This window comes from Eupeodes corollae, chromosome 3 (genome assembly GCF_945859685.1).
Source record: "Eupeodes corollae chromosome 3, idEupCoro1.1, whole genome shotgun sequence".
NCBI classification, from domain to species: Eukaryota; Metazoa; Arthropoda; class Insecta; order Diptera; family Syrphidae; genus Eupeodes; species Eupeodes corollae.
Window position 1 is genome coordinate 30,663,363 of NC_079149.1, and position 22,759 is coordinate 30,686,121.

The following is a 22,759-nucleotide window of genomic DNA, read 5'->3' on the forward strand; positions in this document are numbered from 1 at the left end:
ATATTTTAAGTGTAATTGATTTTGTTTTTTAGTCGTGTTAAATTTTGACTGAAATTTAATAAGACACAAAGAATTATTGGCTCGTAAAATATTTGGAGTCTTCTAAATATTCACTTTCTCAAATTTAGGAAAGGGAGTAAAAAGAGGAAAAAGAAGAAGAGAATACGTACGAACGTACGTATAAACCCTTAAATGACATCTCTCTTAAAACCATGAATTTGTATTATGAGAGTCTTTAAACGTCTAGGTAAGGTTAGGTTAAAGTAGTTGTCCGTGATGGAGAAGGACACTCTAAGGCTTTCTTCTGAGTTCAATGAAACCTTACGAAAAGTGAAAGGCTAATATGATTAAGATTGCTTGGATCGTTATAGAAGAATTCTCCTAGGCAATTCTTGTATTTTTGAGCTAGAGCAGGGCATGCACAAGGAAGGTGAACAATTGTTTCTTCTTCTTCCTCATCCATACAGTCTCTGCAGAAGTCATTTAAGAATACGCCTACCAGCGTTGCGTGCTGTCTTATTAAACAGTACCCGGTTATGACACAGCTTATCGAGCTTATATGCGGTCTTATATGAGATCGCAAGCACCTTGAACACTTTAAATATAATGTAGGCCAGATGGTTTTTGTGACCTAACACGTAGTGATGTGATTCCACCTGATGTTTGCCTTCTTAATAGCGTCTTCATTAGCAAAAGTTAGGGATTGGTATGCCAACATTTGTCAAACGTGGAAGAATGATTTGTACTGTACCATTCCTTGTGAGTTCGTCTTCCTTACAGTTTTCTGGAATGTCTCTATGGCCCAGCATCCAGCAAAGGTGAATGTTAAACTGTTATGCCATCTCCAATAGAGATGATCGACACTTATGGACTGTTAAAGAGTTTATAGAGACAGAGTCATTTTTTAGCGACCTGACTATCTGAGAAAATACGGATATCAGATGTTTATACAGCGTTTTTTTTAAAGCCAGGACAACTCTTCATTTATCGCCAAAATATTTCTCCTCCAACACGCGGAAGAGAGACTTAATTTTAGTCGTTCAAAGTACACAACTCTTATTGTGAATCATCTGTATAAAAGTGGATTGACTCGTCTTCCAGGAATGCCCTTTCCTCTCAGAAAGATCTGCAAGGTGTAGAAATCTGGAAGTTTCTGTCGAATTGCAGTTGAGAGATAGTGTAGTCTGTGTGCTATGGAATTGATTCTCAATATCTTAAAACTACAGCGTGACCAATGTTGTTGTTAAGCCACTGCGATAAAGCTTTGAGACGAATAGCAGAGCTTGCAGCTATGTATATGATTTCTAAGTATATCAAAAGGTGTTAGGTAGAATAGGGTATTCAATTCAGTTCCGCCGATGTGATCCTGCCAATCGATCCGCTTATACATAGGAAAGTTGAACTTTTGACTTTAGTTTATAGCAGTTTATATCCTTTTCTAAGGCAATTTACCGTAGTGCCACACCGTAGAGAAAAATCGGTCTGATTACCGATGTAATCTTCTCCATTACGTTTTTCAGATAATTAGCCAAGTCTGAAAACTCTAATACCTTTGATATAAGTAGGGTTTTTCATATGGAATTTTATATTATCACAAAAATAGGACTATATTGGTCTTTGTTTTGTATTGACATCCAGTCCGGATATTGCAAATAATTTTAATCTGTTTTTCAAATATGTATTTAAAAATCATACACCAATTTCCTCAAACATCGAAAATGTTTGTCTAGATCATCCAAATGATGATTTAGTTTTGTCTTCCTTCTTTTTAAGTACGGTTACCGAAAATAAAGTATCTCATGTGATTGCTAACTTGAAATCAAAAACTTCCTTTGGAATAGATGGCTTAAGCAGCATAGTAATACAAAAAAAGAATGTTTTTATAACAAGGCACTTAAAATATAATGTCAACTCAAGCTTTGAAAGTGAGGTATTCCCAGAATGCCTTAAAACTGCAATTATTATCCCGATATATAATAAAGGTGACACAACAGACCCTAATAACTACAGACCAATTTCGTTGCTATCTGTTTTCTCAAACATTTTTGAAAAATTAGTAACTAAAAGAATACTTAAGTTTCTTGGTAAATATAGAATTCCCAGCTCTTTGCAATTTGGATTAATGAAGGGTAAATCTTCCGAAGATGCAGTAGTGGCTCTCTTGAAAAGCATCAATAATGAACTCGATAAATCAAATAAATCTGGTGCTCTATTTCTTGATCTGACGAAACCATTTGACTTAGTCGACCATAAACTTCCTTTAAATAAACTTTATAGATATGGATTCAGAAGTAACATTTTAAATTGGTTCTCATCCTATCTTCAAAACAGGTCCCAGTATGTGCGAATCGGTACAACTATGAATGATTCGAACACTAGTGCGTGTGTTGGCGTCCCTCAAGGGTCAGTGCTCGGGCCTTTAGTTTTATTGTTTATATTAATTAAATTTTTCAATTGCCTTTCAAAGGAAATATGGTTGCTTTCGCAGATGACTTAGACCTTTCGTATTCTGATCCTTCTGTTGATAGAATAAAAATCTCACTGAATAGCTATCTATCTATTTTGGTAAACTGGTTTAAATATCATCAGATGGTGCTGAGTAGCAAATCCAAGATTATGAACTTTTCCTTGTCAAATGAGATTTCTATTGAAAATGTTGGTCTTCATGTCGACATTCTAGTTATACTGGTTTTTACGTGCCACTTGAATGTGTAACAGAATTTAAATACCTTGGCATAAAACTAGACTGAAAACTGAACAGAAAGTCACAAATTATGAGTGTTAAAAAAATATGCATATTGTTTTGAACAAAATCTTTCTCTTGCGAAAAATAGTACCAGCAAACCTACTAACATCTATTTATTATGCATTAGCTAGCTTAGAATATGGTATATCCTGCTGGGTTAGTCCATTTGTCAGCAACCTAAACCCTTAATCGCACCCCAGAAGAAGATCATAAGAGTAATGCTTCACAAACCTATATGGGAACCATCATTTTTAATGTATTACCACTTGGACATCTTTATGTTTATAAGGTATTGAGACTGTTCTATCTGCGGGGTGGTCACAATACAGTAAGAAGAAATGCCATATATCGTTCGTTGAGATCATCAGCGTATACTGAGGCTATTCAAAGAACTTGAACAGAGCATCTTAGACGCTTCTGTACTTTCATAGCTCCATTAAGATATAACAAAATTCCAGCAGATATATGCAACAGCAATAGCCATTGCCACAGGTTCTTAAAAAATCTTAGAATTTGGCTCTTTTCGAAATCAGATGTGGAAGGCTTAATGTGTGTAGTAGCTTGACCTCTTATACATACCACGACAACCTAAACCATCACAAAATATAGTTTTACTTGTTTTATTTAATTTAATTGCTACCCATAATTTTTAAATTCATATTCTTGCGGTGTCCCTATGCTAACGAAACTTCTAGCGGAAGGGTAACAAAAGTAACCGTTGTGAATTCAATTGTGCGTGCTAAGGTATTTTAAGCTATATCTACCGATTAACATTAACAGTTGGCATGTTGAGAGGCAGACATAAGTCTGGTATCAATACTTTCAATTTAATGGATGTCAATGTCTAAAAAATTCATAATTTCGAATTCGACAAATCGGAGGGATTTAAATAATTTAAAATTATCAAATAAACAACAACAAATTAAAAAAAAAAAAAACTGAATACAAAAATGCAAAACCTTAAAAATTCCTCTTTCGATTGAATCAAATGATCCCAAAACCTTTTTCCAGCTCGATTTTATCAAAAATAAAATTAAAAAAAAAAACAAATATGTAACTAAAAAAAAAACCATCAGCCCTGTAAACATATTAGTAACAAATTAATCATACAAAACCACAAATAAAATTTGATTTATATGAGAAAAATGAACATGTTTATTAAATAATTTTCAGCATCATTTAAACATTGAATATTATTTGTTTACAATTTGACATGGTTGCTAAATTTAGCACAACAAATTGAATTAATATTCCATAAAAATTTTATTGCAAATTAATATTCAATACTTGGTTATGTATAGGTACACGAGTATACATTTTTCAAAAACCAACGAAGAAAAATTGATCTAATTTATTAGTGTTTTCGAAAATACATTAAACATTTCAAGGCCTATAGTAAAAAGAAAACAAATATAAAATTCATAAAAGTGAGTAAAACAAAAATCATAAAAATGTTAAAATCTCTCGCATTCTTATTAAAATTAAGTCGTTTTTTTGTGAATAAAAAATTTCAATGAATTTTTTATGAATCAGTTTTATTTTGCAAAATGATAACACATTTGAATTTCAATCATAATCTGGCTGAAAGGATGTCACATTAATGTCACATGCAAATTTATCGTCAACTTTATCTACATCACGTACGTATGCGTCATAACCGTGCTACCGCCGCTCCGCCGACCGCCACCCTAGCATCGTTCCGTGCCATTCTCTGCAACACTAATTCCAAAAAAAAAAAGAAGAGAAAAGAATAAAAACGAACTCAAATTGATGAGTTTGTTCATTAAAGTAGAAACATTTTATTAGCTGATTTTAATCTAGACAAATATAAATGACTTCTAATGAGAAAGTCATTTAAAATTTGATTGCAATGAACTGCAAAAATATAGAACATTAAATTTCACCTCAATACGCAAATATCATAGATAAGTATATAAAAACATCCAGTAAACTGGTTGTTAAATTTAAATGTCAAAATGAATTTTAATTTACATAAGGATAACTTAAAAATAAAAGCAAAATTAGAAAATCATATAGACGAGCGACTACGCGACGACGATGCTACAAAAATATGATGATGTGCAGCAGGAAATTAGTATGCAACATCAGCTAAATGCACCTCAACACGCAAAACTAAAAGTGTTTCAAATGTACAAAAGTGACATCATGTAATTTCTATGACATTTGACATGCCTACCACGCCCCCATTCGTTCCACATTACCCACATATAAAGCACCCCATCAGATACACTTTATCATCATCATAGGAAAACTTCGATAGAGCGAAGGGGGTGGGTAGGAGGGTGTTGTGTTTGAATAACAGAGTACAATACCGTTACATCCCACTTTTCTATTTAAATCACACAGTTAACACTAATGTTACAATCGTTCAACAAGATAAAAATACACAGCACAAGTTGAGAGGAGGAAAAATAATATATTAAAAAAGAAAATAAAGAAAAATATGTTCCACATACGCCCCGGTGTACCAGCAGAACACCATATATGACAGATGTTGGGCTTGTTTGTGAATATGTAGATGTAGAATATGTAGATAGTATATTCGCACAGACGATAAGCGTAGAATGTTTTATTGACTTTTTCGACAGCACGAAAAGGGAGGCAGCGAAATATTAAATCAAAAAAAAAGAAGAAAAAAAACATAGAGTTTACACAGAAGTTTAAACGTGGCCAATATTTAAGTACACGTTATTTGTTAAAGTGTATATATGTATAAGACTATGGATTCAATACTTTTTTTTGATTTTTGCTTTTGAAAAATAAATCTGGTTTCTTCGATCTACACGAAAGTGCTATTATTGGCATAATGCCAAAGCACACATAAAGTTAGTCCGTTCAAAATAGCCATTCCCATCACCCTTTGGGTAGAAAAGTGGAATGTGATTTAGAGTATTTGTATTTTCGATTGCAAAGTGTGTGCGAGTAGGAACGAAAGTAGTTTTTGATTTTTTTTTCATTTTATTTTTGCATGGAGAATTTTACAAGCTTTTTAAGTCGAAATTATAATGAGAATTCAGAATAGATTCATTTCAAAAGTTAGGTAAGAAAATTTGTCAATATACTTTTTAAGATGCGTCTTAACTCTACTTTTGAATGGTTTAGTAATGATTTTAACCTTTAAGTTACCTTTACACTAGCCTTTTTTATAAAGCGTTTTTTAATAAAAGGCAGAATTGTCAGCTGCTTGGACTGAAGCCACTTTTGAAGCTATAATATTTAGACATTTGACAAGTAAAATCTAGGCCATTATTAAAAAATCTAGTATTGAAGTTGTTTAAATTGACTAAAATAAATTTTAATATTTCGCAATCCCCTTATTTGGGATATTTTGAAACAAATATTAGCACGGTGAAACGGATGAAAAGATTTTATCTGGGACAAGCTAGTGATGTGAACTATATGACGAAAACTTATGTTTGCCAATTTCTCGTCATTCTTTGAATTAAGACATATTTTACAAAGGTCTTAGCGTTTTAAGGTTCTGTTTATAGAAGAACGCAAGCCGGTTGATCACCAGCAAAGTCTAATCTTCGCTGATTGTGTTAATTAAATGCAGAAAAGTTTACTGATTTAGAGAAGATTTGATCGCAATTGTTCACTGAGATCTTGTGATTTAAGATCGTTTTTAATCGTTATAAAATAGTATATTAATTTATATACATACATACATATGTACGCACATAATATGTTCATATTTACAAATTTGAGTTAAATGATTCATTTGTTGTTCATTTCATTTCAACTAATTAGATATATGTATAAAATTACGATCTTGACAAGTATTTTTTGATTTCGAATTTTGCCTTGACAGCATCACGTATCTCCCTTATTGATCTTGGCAAGGCATTCCAAAGGCGAATGCTATTAACATAAAATTCAGAAGTAAGAGAAGAGGGCTGATAAGTTGTAATGATTTGACAGATGAGGTTCGTCGTATTCTGTTGAATACAATGACATGTTTAGAATATGATTAGAAATTTCTGAGAAGTGAGCATATCATCGAAGTCCAAAAATATAGCGAGCAGTATTGTTGAATGCAACAGTAAATTTTCGTTTACTTTGGTAACTACAAGAAGAAAAAATTTAGCATCCATAAGTAAGAATTGGTATTATTAAGGTCTTGGCAAGTAAAAGACGCGTTTTATGGGAGTATAATGCTGGGCCGCAAAAATGGACGCAGGGCTACAAAAGTCTTACCAACTATGGTGTTAATGTGATTGTCCCATGTTAAAAAACGATTAAATATTGTTCCTAAATTTTTAGCCGTCTCAACAAATTTTATCGGGATATGGTTCATGACAATAAGAGGAAAGTAAGACAGATCAAGAGGTGTTCAAGAAATTACTGTTCATTTAGTCTTTAAATTATTTAGTTGAAGCCTATTTTCTGTGGACCAATTCTGAATCCTTTCAAGATACTCATTTAAGCATTCAATGTAGTGTTCAATTAAACCGAGGGGACAATTTAAGTAAAGCTGCACATCATCGGCGTACAAAGCTAAGGAACAAAATTTCATTGAGTTTGAAATTGAATTAATGTACCTTGAAAACAACAATGGACCAAGGATGGAGCCTTGCGGAACACAATTTAAATTCGGTAGGAAATTTGATAGCGACCCATTTATTTCCACAGCTTGTGATCTACCTGTAAGGTATGAAAAAATTAAGTTTGCTGCCAAAGAAGAAAAATTAAATTCGTAAATAAGTTTCCTGCGTTATAATGTGTGTGTTGTCAACTGAATCGAAAGCTTTCGAAAAATCTAAGAGGACTAAAAAGGACACATTATCTTTATCTATTGACATCCTCAAGTCTTGAATAACATTGATTAGGACAGTGATACAACTATGTTTCTTCCGGAAACCAGATTGCATAGGAGTAACTAGATTGTTGGCATTTAGAAACTCTAACGAACCAATAACACTAGTGACTTGATTAAATTAAATTCTATAGTATATATAATAATGTAATACCAATAAAGTATATTTTTGGAAAAAATATCCAATTAATGCATTTTTTATAAATAAAAAAAAAAATTGAAAATAATATTTGTCACCTCGAATATTTTAGGAGTAAAAAATTATTAAATCTAAAAAATAATTTTGTGCAACAATTTTTGATATCTAGTGAAATTTTGCGAAAAATCCAACTGACAGTTTTTTTTTGTATAATACATACAAACCAAAAAAAAACATTACCAAAATGTTGGTAAACATTGATTTTAGATTCATATTTTTTTTTTTATAATTTGAGATATTGGTTTCAAACTAATTTTATCTTATAGGAAATATTATTGCGAACATACATACATATATACATACATACTGAACATTGAAAATAATATTTTTTAAAAGATAAAATTAGTAAAGATAATAACTCAATGTTTTGAAAAAATATTTGAGTATTTTTATCAATTTTTATTAATTTGTTTGTTAAGTTTTTATTTTTTGTAAAAAAAATATTGATTATATTTTTCTCAAAATATGTCCCAACGTTGAAAACAATATTTCATATAAGATAAAATTTGCTGGAGGCCAAAACCTCAAATTTTTGAAATGATATTTGAGTGGGAAATCAATTTTTAACAACTTTTGTTAAATTTTATTTCAAGTTTTTATTTTTTGTAAAAAAACTGTCAATCCGATTTTTCTCAAAATGTTAATGAATGTTGAAAATAATAATTCTTATAAGATAAAATAAGTTATTTATTTTAAGATATTTGAGTCGAATTTCAATTTTTACCAACTTTGAGCAATGATTTGTTAGGTTTTTTTTGTATAAAAAACTACCAGTTCGATTTTTCTAAAAATCTTACCAGACGTTAAAAACGCTATTTTTCGTTGGTCAAAAAAATTTATTTTAAGTCAATATCTCTTCTGGTTTTTGAGCTATGGACGACGAAAAAAACGTCGCGAACCTACGAACGTATACGTACCCATGCACGCACTGACATCTTTTTAAAAATCTTTTATTTTGACTCTAGGGACCTTGAAACGTCGAGAAATGTCAAAATTTTCAATTTGACCAATCGGACCCATTACAATAACTTCCTATGGGAAGTTAATAAAAACATTTAAGAAAAGCGTACGTTTTAAAATTTACTCAGTTCGCACTTTTGGGATAACGTGGGTCACATTTTCTCCCGTTAGAGATATGAATAATGTTTGCCAATTCCTAGTCGATCTTTGAATAAAAATATTGAACAAACAAAATTATACATACACATAGTCCAAAAAGTCTCCGTACAGCAGCTTTCTTTTTGATGATTCGAGATAAATTATTAACAATAGCAATATAATTAAAACCATGTTTTTGAAAATCACAATTGCAATTTTTTTAAATTTAGTAAAAAGGTGAAGCTGAAAACTAACTTTTTTCAATGTTACCACTTTCGATTTTACATATTTTATTCCTGGTACTTTCTTCAAAATAAACACTAAAATTATGCAGCTTCACGGAGACTTCTTGGACTAAGTTAATATCGTGTTATAAGGCTTTAAAAGTTCTGTTAATGCCAGAACTCAAGCTGGTTGATCATCAGGAACGTCTGATGAAGTCATCAAATTTTTTCAAGAAAAGTTTCTAGAAGATATGATTATAATTAATCACTGAGATCTCGTGGTTAAATATATTTATACTTTTGTTGGTGCCACGTGAAAAATAAAGTTTATGACAGCTTGAAACAACCCAAACTTTAAAGATGGAATTTGTGAAATTATATGAAAAACTATAACTGATATACGAGTACATAGACTCTTATGATCAGGATATGATGCAACAACCGTAGCCAAACAGGCTGTTTGGCAAATATCATTTTTTATTGTACATTGCTTTATAATAAAGTCTCGTTTTTTGAGTACTCGTTTTAAAACTCAGTGATATCAAAAATTGGTAAACATTTTGAACAAAGAAAAAAGTTGACTTCAAACTTATTCAAAACATTGTTATTAATATAAATTCTTTGTCAAATTATACTTTTGCGAAGGTTGATGTTCGAATTAGAATGTACCACTTAAAATTTTTTGAGAAGATTTCTATCCGATTACGGAAATCTTCAAAAGACTTTCGAAAAGACTCTGTATCGAGCAGATTGTAACTCTTACCGCACTTTAACCAGGTTAATCAGCACAAATCTATAATAGATCGACATATTTTTTCTTTCATATTTTATAATTCACTTTAGGGGATAGTTCAAAGCTATTTTATGTGCATGCTCAGCTTTAAACTTTAAGACCATCAGCTCTTGAGGCTTAGTTCTCCTTAGATCTTCATTTCGTTGTTGTTATTAATTTGCTGTTGTAGAATTTGTGATACAGCGTGTTTTTAAAAACTTCTGTAACCATTTCAATTTTAGGGGCAAGATCACAATATAGGTCACTATTTATTATATACCAAGTCGCATTTATTATTCAACGAAGTTTTTTGTTTTAGAATCTTTGGATAAATTCAGCATGTGTTTAAGTTGTACAGTCCTATAGTTAGATGCCATAATTTCCAAACATGTTTTAGTACTTGATTATATAATTTTAGCTTGTTCTAGACAGATGGGTCAGAATTATGTCCTTTCAAAACTGGTACCTCTTTACTTCCGAGGTTTCCTGACCACCGGAGTATAACATGCTTAATTTTTGTCACAATATCGGCTTTAATGAATGTAGATTGCATACAGTTTTTGACAGTAGCAAGACCTTCCTCTCCGACGTGCCTAAAAGGTTGAAGTGCCTTTTACTAGCACTCATGTCTGGGATTTACATACATATGTGGGAGCACTGGCAGAACCATCGTCCTGTACAAAAGCAGCTTAAAATTTGTGGCAAGATTTCTGGATTTAAAAGCAACCGCCCGCTTATTTCTTCTTCTATTTCTTCTAATCGGCTGCTACTAGACAAAAGGTATTTGAAGGATTGCACCGCTTCAAATTCATGTTCCGCTAACTTGATTGTTAGACCAATTGTTCTTCGCGCAGTCGATGCCATCATGTAATTTGTTTTTCCTCACTTATAAGCAGCTCTAGAATTTGTTTCGCCTACTCAATCTGGATGAAGGAATAGCTCGTTTGGTTCTCCTGATGATTTCGATTTTCTCTGCGTAAGCCAGTATTTGGATGGACCTGCTGACGATAATCCGTCTTGTTGACATGACAGAGTCACGGATTGCTTTCTCTAACACTAGGTTGAAGAGGAGGCAATTGTAACGGATCTATGTAGATCCAATATTTCAGTATCATCAAAAAGGTGGCAGGTAGGTAGAAATGGCGATCTCAAGGCAACCTAGCCTGAGATCCAATTAGCTCTATGGTGCGCCGTTTTGATACCAAAAACTCGTTTGACCTGTGATAGAAAGGAAAAGATTTATAGAGAAGCTTTATAGCGATTATGTTAGAGCTATTTTGTCGCATTGAGAAAAAAGATTAGGTCTCTTAGCTTTGTCTCAGATAGCTCATCAAGTTAGTGAAAGAATGCTTTTTCAAAGTATTTCAGTCAGGTGTTTGCCAAAGCAGGACATTTGCAGAGGAAATGGACTATCGTTTCACTTTCCCTTTGGTCACTACAACTACGGCAAAAGGTGTTGTAAGAGATACCCGACTTATCTGCATGAACTCCTATTGGCCAATGTCCGGTACAAACCGCAACAATCCTGGCTAATCCTTGATATAATGCAGTTGGGTGAATTGCTCCACCTTCGGTTTGATTCACTTTGGTAGATAGAAAAGATTTTATCCTCCCAATCTTCTCTGGATGGGAAAATAACCTTAAAACTCTTACTAAGGCTCAAAGTAGGAGTGAAGTAGTCAGTGTCTACCGATATAATATCTGGGTGAATCAATTTCGTTGTGTTGCTGTGACCATAAGGTTTTGACAACCATCTGTTTGATTCCTTCAGCCTTCACTGCAAGAAAACTATGCATTTAATAAAAAGGTCGATTGGTAGAAGATCCAAAATAACGTTTAAGGCGTCCGTTGGGCATATACGCATGGCCCCTGTGGTGCCCACGCAAGCTGTTCTCTGAACCCTTTTCAAAAAGGGGGATTAGGATAGCATTAATATCTACTGGAATAGTCCTTATATATAAAAGATACAAGGTTGGTCCTAGGACACTCCCTTGAGGTACACCGTTTTTTTTTCATTTGATCTGAGTATTTTTGATAGTACTGTAATTTTGCGTAAAATAAGGTTTTAGAATTTCGTAGTCAATATGCTTTAGTGATAAGCCTCACAAAGGCTTGACCAACGTCTAGGGACAAAGCCGAGCATTCTTGATTTCTTTAAGTTGCTTTTCCACCAATTCCGTAATTCGACGTTCTTTGTCTATCATGGAAAATTTTGTTCAAAATCCAAGCTGAATTTTCGAAAACTTTTTTTATTAATAATTAATTAATAATTTTATTATATTTGTAAATGTTTCGTATTATATTTAATACGTATTGTTTATGTAGTTGCAGAAATAAAAAACGCACAAATGTTCAAAATTATTTTGTTGTTCTGTCAACGTACATATTTCGGTGTTTAAAAATGGGTATAATATCAAGTTTTTAGAATATATTGCCAAAAATGTTAAAACATGAAACCATTCCATACCTAATTATAATTTCCAAAAACTAAATGAAATACTAAAATTGCCTAAACATTTATTTTTGTAAGACCTTCACACAATTTTTTGTTAAGAATAATATGTATATTAGATTTCTCCCTTACCTTTAAAATATAGTTTTAAGTTTAATTTTTGCGTTTTTTAAGAATATTTCAAACACCTAGCTTTAGAAAATTGAACAGACTGTTTACAAAAACGAAAGTCGCATAAAAAAATAATAATTAATTGTTTTAAAGTAACGAGTGCTTCGACAAGAAAACTCGCTTAATCTTCTAATGGGAAGTTATAGTTGCATTTTAACCTCTTTAAGATCACATCATCAGTTTATGGATGCTCAAACTTAAGTTATTACTTTCTCCAAAGACTACATACAGAAAAAAACAAAAACACTTTTATATTAAACAAAAATGGTCATAGAAGGCAACCTTGTGGAACTCCATTTTAAATACTTCTGAAGAAAGATCTTAACCAATAATATAGTACTTTTTATAAGTTGATGTGATTTTCGAAAGTAAATCGAACTAGAGAAATTCTCCTCTTTCTGCCTTCTTTAAAGCCTACACGTAAATATTTATTTCTGGCTAGGACACAGTCTGCAGGTCTTGATTTTCTATTTCTTGTTGTTTTTGTACTGTGTTTCTAAAGTGAGTGGCATGTTGTTAAATAAATCAAATTAGAAAATTAATTATTCTCTTATTGTCACGCACTCATACACAAAGTTGTTATTTTTTCTGTTTCTATAATAAGATTATGTTCCAATTAAAACAAAATTAACTAATTACTTAATTTGGCCACAAATTACAAATTAAATAAATAATTTTCTTACAATAATTTCTTTTTTAGGTTTTAATGTTTTATTTTTGATTGTTTGTTTGTTTTTTTTTTCATGCACAGGCGTTATAAATAGAGGTGATTCCTTTCGACGTCGACGTTCACGAAGCAATAGTTTGGCACCGTCCAGTCCCATGCACCAAAGAGGGAACACCGGAGGCGGTGTTGGAGGTGGTGGAGGTGGAGGTGGCACAACAACCGAACTTGGTTCGCAATCTAATCAAAAGGTTGATGTTTACCATGTACAAATGCTGGGCTCACAAGGAGTTGGCAAGGCGGCACTGGTGTCGCAGTTCAAGACTTCTGATTGTATAAATGCTTATGATGGACCAGGTGAGATTTTTGTCTTTTTGCCTTTTAGATGATAAAACTGATGAAGATGATCATTTTGTTTTATATTTATTAGAATTTTTGGAATAAGGAAACAAAAAAAGAAAATAATTGTTTCTTTATTTTGGCACCCAGATTATGTACACATTTTGTTTTTCTTTTGTTTTTGTTTACACTCAAATGTTTTCATTTACCTTTCTCTGAGACTTTTATTCAAATAGAAAAAGTTTTGAATGATTTTTTGGGATTTTTCATTTGGATTTTGTTCACATTAAATGAGAATCGTTTGAAGCCTATTTTAAGATATGAATTATTAGTTTTTGTGCTGTCAGTGTGGATTATTTCAATTCCGTATGGAAATGTAAATAAATAATATGTCAGATTTTGAGATTATTTTTTATTTAAAGCAGAAAAGACATTGTTTTTGATAAAAGATTGGCGTCATTAGTTACAGTCCTAATTAACACTCTCTCCTTTTAGTTTGTTTATTATTTATATGTATTCATTTTTAACTTAAGGACCATTAGGGCCAGTTTATCTTTTCTATTTTCTCGAGTTGTAAAATGATTTGCAGAACATTTTGTGGTGATTAAATGTCAAACAAAGGACACAGAAGTAAGTATATTGATTTTGACAGCATATAGGTCATGGGACTAACAACCCCATCAATTGGCACCCGACAAGGAAATGTAATTAGTTCTCTTTTTTCTTTCATTTAAAATGCGCCAACATTTGACAAGACATTTTAATCATTGTAAATTTCTTTGACTTTTGAGGTATTTAATTTATTAAAAAGGATTTTTGAAAGAGTCTACCTAAATCATTCATATTACGTATGCAAAACCTATGTTGTTTATAAATTTTGAATCTTTCTTTAAAACTTTCAATAAATTCAAAGTCTTTGAAATCCTATAATTCTAAAGAAAATCCATCAGAGAATTATAAATGCTACTTTTCAAAGAAATGAACATTTTTATTTGAATGGGAAATCCATCAGTCGTTGAAGGCACCTGATGTTTATCGATTTTTATATTTTGATATTTTGTAAAGGTAAAATAACAGTTCATATCTTATTCGCTTAGTAAGCTTATGATTTTATATCAAACATTTGTTGTCCACCGTCAGAGAAGTTAAGTTGCAAAAAGTCATAAGAATTGAAGAGACTTTCTATACGATTATAAAACGCCTACTAAAATGTAATACGTTCAGTAAGAACTACAATAGCTTGAGCTAAATAATGCCATCTACAAATCTAAAACTATTATCTTACATATTTTTAGTTATGAAAGCAGTTATTGATTGAATAAAACCTAAAAAGAACAAACGAAACTTTTTAAGAATTACTTACTTACTTACTTACCTAAGGTGGCGCTACAGTCTGGGGCGGACCTGGGCCTCAACCAACAAGCGTCTCCAGCCAGCTCGATCCCTAGCTAGCTGTCTCCAGTTTCGCATGCCAAGTTGGTTGAGGTCCTCTCCCACCTGGGTGCGCCACCTGAGTCGCGGTCTTCCTCTACTGCGCCGTCCCTCGGGCTGGAGCATTGATGTCCATCCGCTGTACATGACCTAGCCATCTAAGCCGTTGGACTTTTATTCTGCTAACTAGGTCAGTGTCGCTGTACAGCCCGTACAGTTTGTCGTTATATATTCTCCTTCATTCTCCATCTATGCGTACGGGACCAAAAATCACCCGAAGAATTTTTCTCTCTAAGCATCCTAAGACGCTCTCATCTTTCTTTGACAGGGTTCAGGCCTCAGAGCTATAAATGAGAACCGGGATGATGAGTGTCTTATAGATGGTGATTTTAGATGCTCGAGAGAGGACACTACTACTCAATTGCCTTCTAAGTCCAAAGAAGCAGCGATTTGCAAGAGTTATTCTTCGTTTGATTTCAGCATGTCTTTATCTGTGTTTAGGTAAACAAAGTCCCTAACTACCTCGAAGTTAAAGCTATCCATGGTGACGTTTTGTCCAAAACGTCGTTGTTCAATGACCTTTTTTGATGACAGCATATACTTGGTCTTGCCGTCATTGACTACTAAACCCATCTTCTTCGCTTCCGTCGCAATGCTCAAAAACGCTCCACTGACATCACGCTTTGGTCTTCCAATTATGTCAATATCATCTGCGTATCTGAGTAATTGGATGGACCTTTGGAAGATTGTGCCTCTAGTGTTGACGGTTGAGGTTTGCACAATTCTTTCCAGAACGATGTTGAAGAAGTCGCACGACAGTGCATCGCCTTGTCTAAAACCTTTTTTGACATCAAATACCTTGATAGAGCAGCGTGCATTCTCCATCGTCATTCTGCACAAACGGATAAGTTTGACAGGGATGCCAAAACTAGACATTGCACAATAGAGATCTTCCCTATAGATGCTGTCATACGCGGCTTAAAAATCGATAAAGAGATGGTGAGTGTCGATTTGAAGCTCCTGGGTTTTTTCCAAAATCTGCCGTAGTGTGAATATTTGGTCGATAGTGAACTTTCCTGGTCTGAAGCCACACTGATAAGGACCAATCAGGTTATTGACGAATGGCTTCAGACGTTCACATAATACGACAGAGGGGATCTTATACGCAATGTTAAGGAGACTGATGCCTCTGTAGTTGGCGCAGTTTAGAGGGTCTCCTTTCTTATGTATCGGGCACACTATGCTGAGATTCCACTCATCGGTAATGCTTTCTTCCGACCATATTTTGCAGATGAGTTGGTGCATGCTCCGTACCAAGTCATCGCCTGCTGCTTTGAATAGTTCGGCAGCGATGCCATCAGCTCCAGCAGCTTTGTTTGACTTAAGTTAAGATATAGCTATCTTCACTTCGTCAAGGTCGGGTAGGCGGAATTGTTGATCTGCGTCGCCGAGAATGAGTGGTTCTATCTCCCTTAATTTTTAAGAATTACTCTTAGAGAAATTGTCAATTCCTCGCAAGAGGCAGTACTTACTTACTTTACTTTTGTTGGCGCTACAGCGCATTGTGCTCCTAGGCCGCAAGTAATAACTTTTGCTAGCTTAATCGATCTCTAGCGTGCTGTCTCCAGTTTCGAATACCAAGTTGACGTGCGTCGGCCTCAACTTAATCACTCCACCGGAGATGAGGCCTGCCTCTGCTTCTTGTTTCCTCAGAGGCTGTTGAATACCTTACGGGCTGGAGCTTCGATGTTCATTCGCTCGACATGCCCAAGCCATCTTAAGCGTTGTACACGCAGTTTTTTGACCAGTGGCAAGTCGCTGTACAGCTCGTATAACTCCTGATTAAATCTTTTCTTTTACTTTGCCTGTCGACACAAACCTGACCATAGATCGTCCGCATAACCTTTCTATCGAAGATACCAAGAGATCCTTCATCTGCCTGGGAGAGGGTCCATGCTTCTGCACCATATAACAAGACTGGGATGATTAAAGTTTTGTACAGTGTCTCTTTGGTACTTCGCGATAGGGCCTTATTCCTCAACTGCTTACTTAGGCGAAAGAAACAGCGATTAGCAAGGGTAATTCTGCGTTTGATCTCTGCGCTGATGTCATTTGCAGAATTAACAGCAGTGCCCAGATAAACAATATCGTGTACCACCTCGAAGTTGTACCTGTCAAATGTCACATTTTGACCAAGTCTACGGCGGCGTGAATCGACTCCATTTGACGACAGTAAATACTTCGTTTTGTCCTCGTTAATGTCAAGACCCATTTTCTTTGCCTCAGACTCGACATTAGAGAAAGCACCCGTCACTGATCGTTTGGTTCTTCTCATGATATCGATGACATCTGCATATCCAAGATACTGTGTGGATTTTTGAAAGATGGTGCCACTTGGTTTTTCGTCGGTGTTGGTCACCACACTTTCAAGAACAATATTGAAGCAGCTTCATGACAGCTCATCGCCTTGTCGAAGTTCTCTGGTGGTTTCGAAGGTTGCGGCCAAGTCTCTTCTAATTTTGACGCAACAACGAGCATTTTCCAGTGTCATCCTGATAAGTCATATCAGTTTGGTAGGGATACCAAAACTCAACATGGCACGGTATAGTTTGTTCATGTCTACACTGTCATAAGCTGCTTTAAAATCGATGAAAAGATGGTGTGTTTCGATGTTATGTTTTTGGGTCTTTTCCAGGATTTGGCGTAGAGTGAAAATTTGGTCGATGGTAGATTTTCCAGAACTGAAGCCACACTGGTAAGGACCAATTAGTTCTCCAGTAAGACGCAGTACCCGTGTAGAAAACTTTAGATGGCTTAGGCAGGGATCGAACAGTCCATCGCACTAACCATCATGCCACGGGTACTACCCAGGGTACATTTGGCAATTTTGATACAATTTTTTTATCTTCATCATTGAAGAAGAGTTTTCTATGAAAGTAGGAATTTATTGAAAAATTCAATCAACGAAGATAAAAGTTTGCTGGTGATTGAATGGCTTGAGTTTGTTATCTTAACTTTTAAAGCCTTAAAAAATCAGTTAGGGCTATCATTGTTTTACATCATGAAAACCAATCATTGGAATTCTTTTGATAGGTCCTTTTGTCATTAGAAAATATATCCTGGTTGAAATCCACAATACACTTTGTTCTGTTTCTTTTTGAAAGATCTGTCATTTGAATTGGAATTTGAAAACAAATTTATGAAATGTTGATGATTTCATTTTTTGACTAAATAGAATTAACTGTTCAGGATAATAAATACGGAAAAAAAGAAATTTTTTTTCCAAAAATATTGATTGATTTCGAATCGACCAGAAAGTGTAAACATTATATTTCTAATAAAAAGTAAATACAATGAAATTATCATTCAAATATTTTTCTGGATTAATTTTAATGATAATTATTACCGGCCTCGTAGTTTTTAGGCAAAATACGATATTATATAACTTTTGAAATCGAAAATCCTGAGTCTTGTCGATACTACAGACTTAAACAGCAATTTTATCAGATGTTCTTAATGTATAAGTTTTTTTTTGACATAACAAACTTGTCCTAAAAGCTTCATCCTCTTTCAATTTTGCGAACCGAAAATCTAAGTGTACTTTAGTTTTTTCTTCTAAAGCATTTTCTAAAATGTGTATCGTTAATTTGAAGGGCAAGCATAATTTTAACGTGTCAACTGTCAAAAGATGAAATTTTCGAGAGTGACAACTACCCAAACATTGGGCTATTCAAAATAAAACCTCTTATTGGAAAGAATTTACAAGAATTCGTTAAGGATAAAAATACTCCTTTTGCAGAAGTTCTATGAATTTCAATGCTAAATATAAGATCTTATAATTTTGTTTAAATAATGTGTTACCACATTTTAAAATTAAGTAGAAGAAGTAAAGTATTGTAAGATGCACTTAAATTTTCCGAGAAATAAAATGTTTATTAAACAAGTAAGAAAAAAACTGGTTTTTGTTCAATTGCAAGGACCCGATAAAATAAACGAACAAAATAATTCGTTTCGATATTTCAAGCTTTCAAGTCAAAAATGTACCATTTGTAAGGGTTAAAAACATATAAACTTAAATAAGTTTGCGGTTTTCACACTGAACAAATTTTAACATATAAGGTCTCAAAAACTGATAATTTTGAGTAAGATATGTGAATTCTATTTGGAATGAATAAAAATTAATAATTTGTTGAAAAACTTAACATTTTGTTGTAATAAAAATATCAATATATGTTGTGTCCGGCTGCAAGTACAGCAGCGCTTTAACTCCTCCTGAAGCATAGGGCAGCAACAAGATCCTTCCACCTATCCCAATTCACCGCACCTGACCTCAGCTGTGGTCACGATTGAACGCCTTCAAAACTGATGACCTCTAAGTTGTCTTTAATCTTCCAACGCGTTTATTACCCTGAGTTTTCCATTGGACAAATTGTTTTGCTATATTGTCGTCAGGTTTCCTCAGTGTATGGCCTATCCAACGTCATTTCTATTGCATGATGTCTACGTCCAATTTTGTCTGCCCGGTCCTATTCCACATAAAAGTTAGATATTGTTTGAGGCCACCGGGTCTTCAGAATAAAGCGCAGACAACGGTTAACAAAAGCTTGCAGTCTGCTCGAGATGTTGGCAGAACATTTCCATGTTTCAGAAGCAAAAAACGGCACTGATTTGACGTTGGATTCAAAGAGTTTCAACTTGGTGCGTAGCGATATTTTGCTAGAGTTCCACACAGGTGAAAGGATTCCAAATGCACTACGGGCTTTGTTTATTCTACTGTTAACATACCGGTCCGTTTCGCCATCGAGAGCTATAAAACTTCCCAGATAATTAAACTGCTCGACCTCCTCTATGGTCCCCTGCCTTAGAATAACTTGTGTGCTTTGGCCTGTGGTCATTACTTTGGTCTTATTTGTGTTAATTTTTAAGCCAGCCAACTCTGCATTCAATTGCAGCGAATGGCTCATCTGTGTTGTTTGGCATGAAAAATATATCGTCAGCATAATCTATGTGGCTAAGCTTGTCAAACAGACTCTATTGGATACCGTGTCTTTTATTTTTACCCACCGTAGCAGTCATCACATCGTCAATCGCCAGCAAAGACAGAATTGGTGACAAGATATCTCCTTGTCTCACTCCTTGACGCACATCGAAGGAGCTGTCGGAAAGCTGTTCATTGTGCAACACAAAACACCTTGCGTTGTTGTACGATTCTTTAATAACAGCGACAATTTTCTCAGGGATTCCTCGGGCAATAAGCGATTTTCAGATGCATTCACGATTGACCCGATCAGACGCCTTTTTAAAATCTACAAACATTAGGTATAGCGGTGATTTTTACTTGGATAATCATTCGAGTATGATTCGCAAGGTGTTGATGTGGTTGACGCACGATCGGAAACTGTGAAACCCTGCTTGGTGCCTATTGAGGGTAGACTCGATCCTGGACTTAATCCTCTCGAGAATAATAGATGCCATTAACTTCCGAAAAACGGACAGAACTGTGATACCGCCTCCACGAGTTTAAGTAAAATACGGAAGCTGCCTCATTGTCTTCTTTTAGGAATTCTGTGGGGATATCATCAAGTCCAGCTGATTTGTTTTTCTTTAGAAGATATATCGCATTACTTATCTCTGCACTTTTTTTGGGACTGGTGTCAATACCCCTAGATACAAATATAAAGCAACTGGAAAATAATGTATCAAAAGAAATGCAAAAACCAATTCTTTCGATAAGTTTGTTTCCCGGTATCTTATATTTTTTTAAGCGGTCATAGGATCAGCTCATCCGGGGTATAAACTGTGTTTCGTCTACAGGATGGTGCCAAAGCAGCCCATTTTTCAGGGACACCTCATACCGAAAGCAAAAACTCACCTCCATAAAATTGTAACACTGTTAGTCAATATCATGAAACATCAATGGTTTGTGTATTTCCTTATTCCGTTTGGGATTGGGGTTAACTTAAATGATTTTTAAATGTTTCGTCAACGTGGATGAAGGATTTTTTAGTAAAATGTGTTGGAAAATGTCCTCTAGAATTTCACTATGGGTATTTTTTAATAGTAGTTAGTAGGAATATAATAACCCAATTAAAAGATGAAGGATAATTTTAAGAATATGGAACGTGGAAGTATTAAACTAGTAGAGCGTTAATTGTTTGGTTTAAATAACCTAAAAATGGATACCCTTCACTACCTAACACGTCTTGATAAACTTAGCAAACATATAGCTCCAAGCTCTTTTATTCTCAAAGCTTCATCGCAGTGGATTAATAACAACAATGGCTACTTCGTAATTCTTAAGTATTAAGAATCGCCTTCAAAACTCACAGACTACATCAAACCCCAACTGCGGCTCCACAGAAACTTTCAGAATTCTATAACGTGATATCAACATCTAATATCCTTATATTCTCACTTGTTCAAGCCGATATCAAGTCTCTGACTCTGTCTCCATAACTGCCAATCATCTCTAAAAGAGAAGGCACAGCAATTTAACATTCACCTTTGCTGGTTACCTGGCTAAAGAGACATTCTAGGAAATTGTAAGGCAGATGAACTTAGCACCAATGGTAAAGTACAACCCATTCTTCCAAGTTTGACTAATGCTGACATACCAATCGTTAAAAACTGTTACTAATGCCAGTCGCTATAAAGAAGACAAAAATAAAGCGGCTTAACATTACAACGTATCAAGTCAGAAAAAATACATCTGGCACTAAAGGTGCTTGCTATCTCTAAGCAGAGATAATGAGATAAGCTCATTATCGATGTCATATAACTGGGTACTGCCTAATAGGAAAGAATGCCACGCAGCTAGGCGTATTTTCAAATTACTTTTCCCAGAAGCTTTATGGATGAGGAAGACGAGAAAACAGTTCTTCACCTCCTCTTTACATGCCCCACTTTATCTCAAAAACGCAAAGCTTACATAGGATAGTTCTTCTTAAACGATCTATAGGATCTCAACAGCATAAACATGATCTGTCTTTCACGTTTCGTAAGGGACTCAAACTGGCTTCATCGAACTCAAAATAAAGTTTCGAGATTTATGTGGTATCGCAATGGTCTAATAAACTGACCCAAGTGTTTTGCATTCAGATTGAAAAGGAATTTAATCAACAAGTTAAAGAATTCTATACGATATCCATATTAGAATCGTTATGAAGTGAGCTGCCAGCCTAAACACTTATAATCTTAGCCTTAATATAAACGAACTCATTCACATAAGTGGTTTCAATCAAAAACTGTTTTATAATTACTGAGATTTCACGCAAGTGTGTTTGGCTTCCTTGATTAACCCTGACCTCAGGTTTTTATCTCAGATTCTGACTCATAGTCAATTTAATGTTACAAAAAAATCTACCTTTGATTAAAGACAAAAGTATACGTATGCGTATTTACAAACTTATTTTCCAGCCTATGTTATAAAATACGCTCATTGTTTATGATATATTATTGCCTTGGAAGAAATTTCATGCAAATCCCCATAAGTAGCTCTCAAGAATCCTTCAGCGATCGTTCAAAATCCCTATGTAATTCCACTAAACATGAAATTCATGAATGAACAAAAAGTAGTAGTTAGTCTTTTTCCTCATGGCCAGTAAAAACATATAAAAGATTGTTGCAAAGAGAACCATAAAACAAGCCCTCTTCTATACAACATATCTACTTACCTACTGCCTTCTATATATGTACTTATGTCTTTAATGAAGTGAATATTTTTGGTTCTATAAAACGATTAAACAACGCAGAAAATTACCTTATTTCCTATTTTTATAAAGAGCAAAAGAATTTATACAAAAACAAAAATCTGATACAAGTTCTGA

The 22,759-nt window shown here is 34.1% G+C and overlaps 1 protein-coding gene and 1 long non-coding RNA gene across 4 annotated transcripts in view; one reads left to right on the forward strand and one right to left on the reverse strand.

The window, feature by feature from the left end:
• LOC129950273 (GTP-binding protein RAD) overlaps nt 1-22,759 on the forward strand; it is a 214,682-nt gene that overhangs the window by 120,553 nt on the left and 71,370 nt on the right. For all 3 annotated transcript variants that reach the window (XM_056062156.1, XM_056062157.1, XM_056062158.1), the window contains exon 5: nt 13,251-13,520. In XM_056062156.1, the coding sequence (XP_055918131.1) occupies nt 13,251-13,520 (270 nt within the window). The remainder of the gene's footprint in view (nt 1-13,250; nt 13,521-22,759) is intronic.
• Nucleotides 4,261-5,223, reverse strand: LOC129950274 (uncharacterized). The gene is made up of 2 exons (XR_008782095.1): nt 4,651-5,223; nt 4,261-4,465 (listed from the first exon to the last, which is right to left on the reverse strand). It is a non-coding gene; the product is annotated as an uncharacterized LOC129950274 (long non-coding RNA).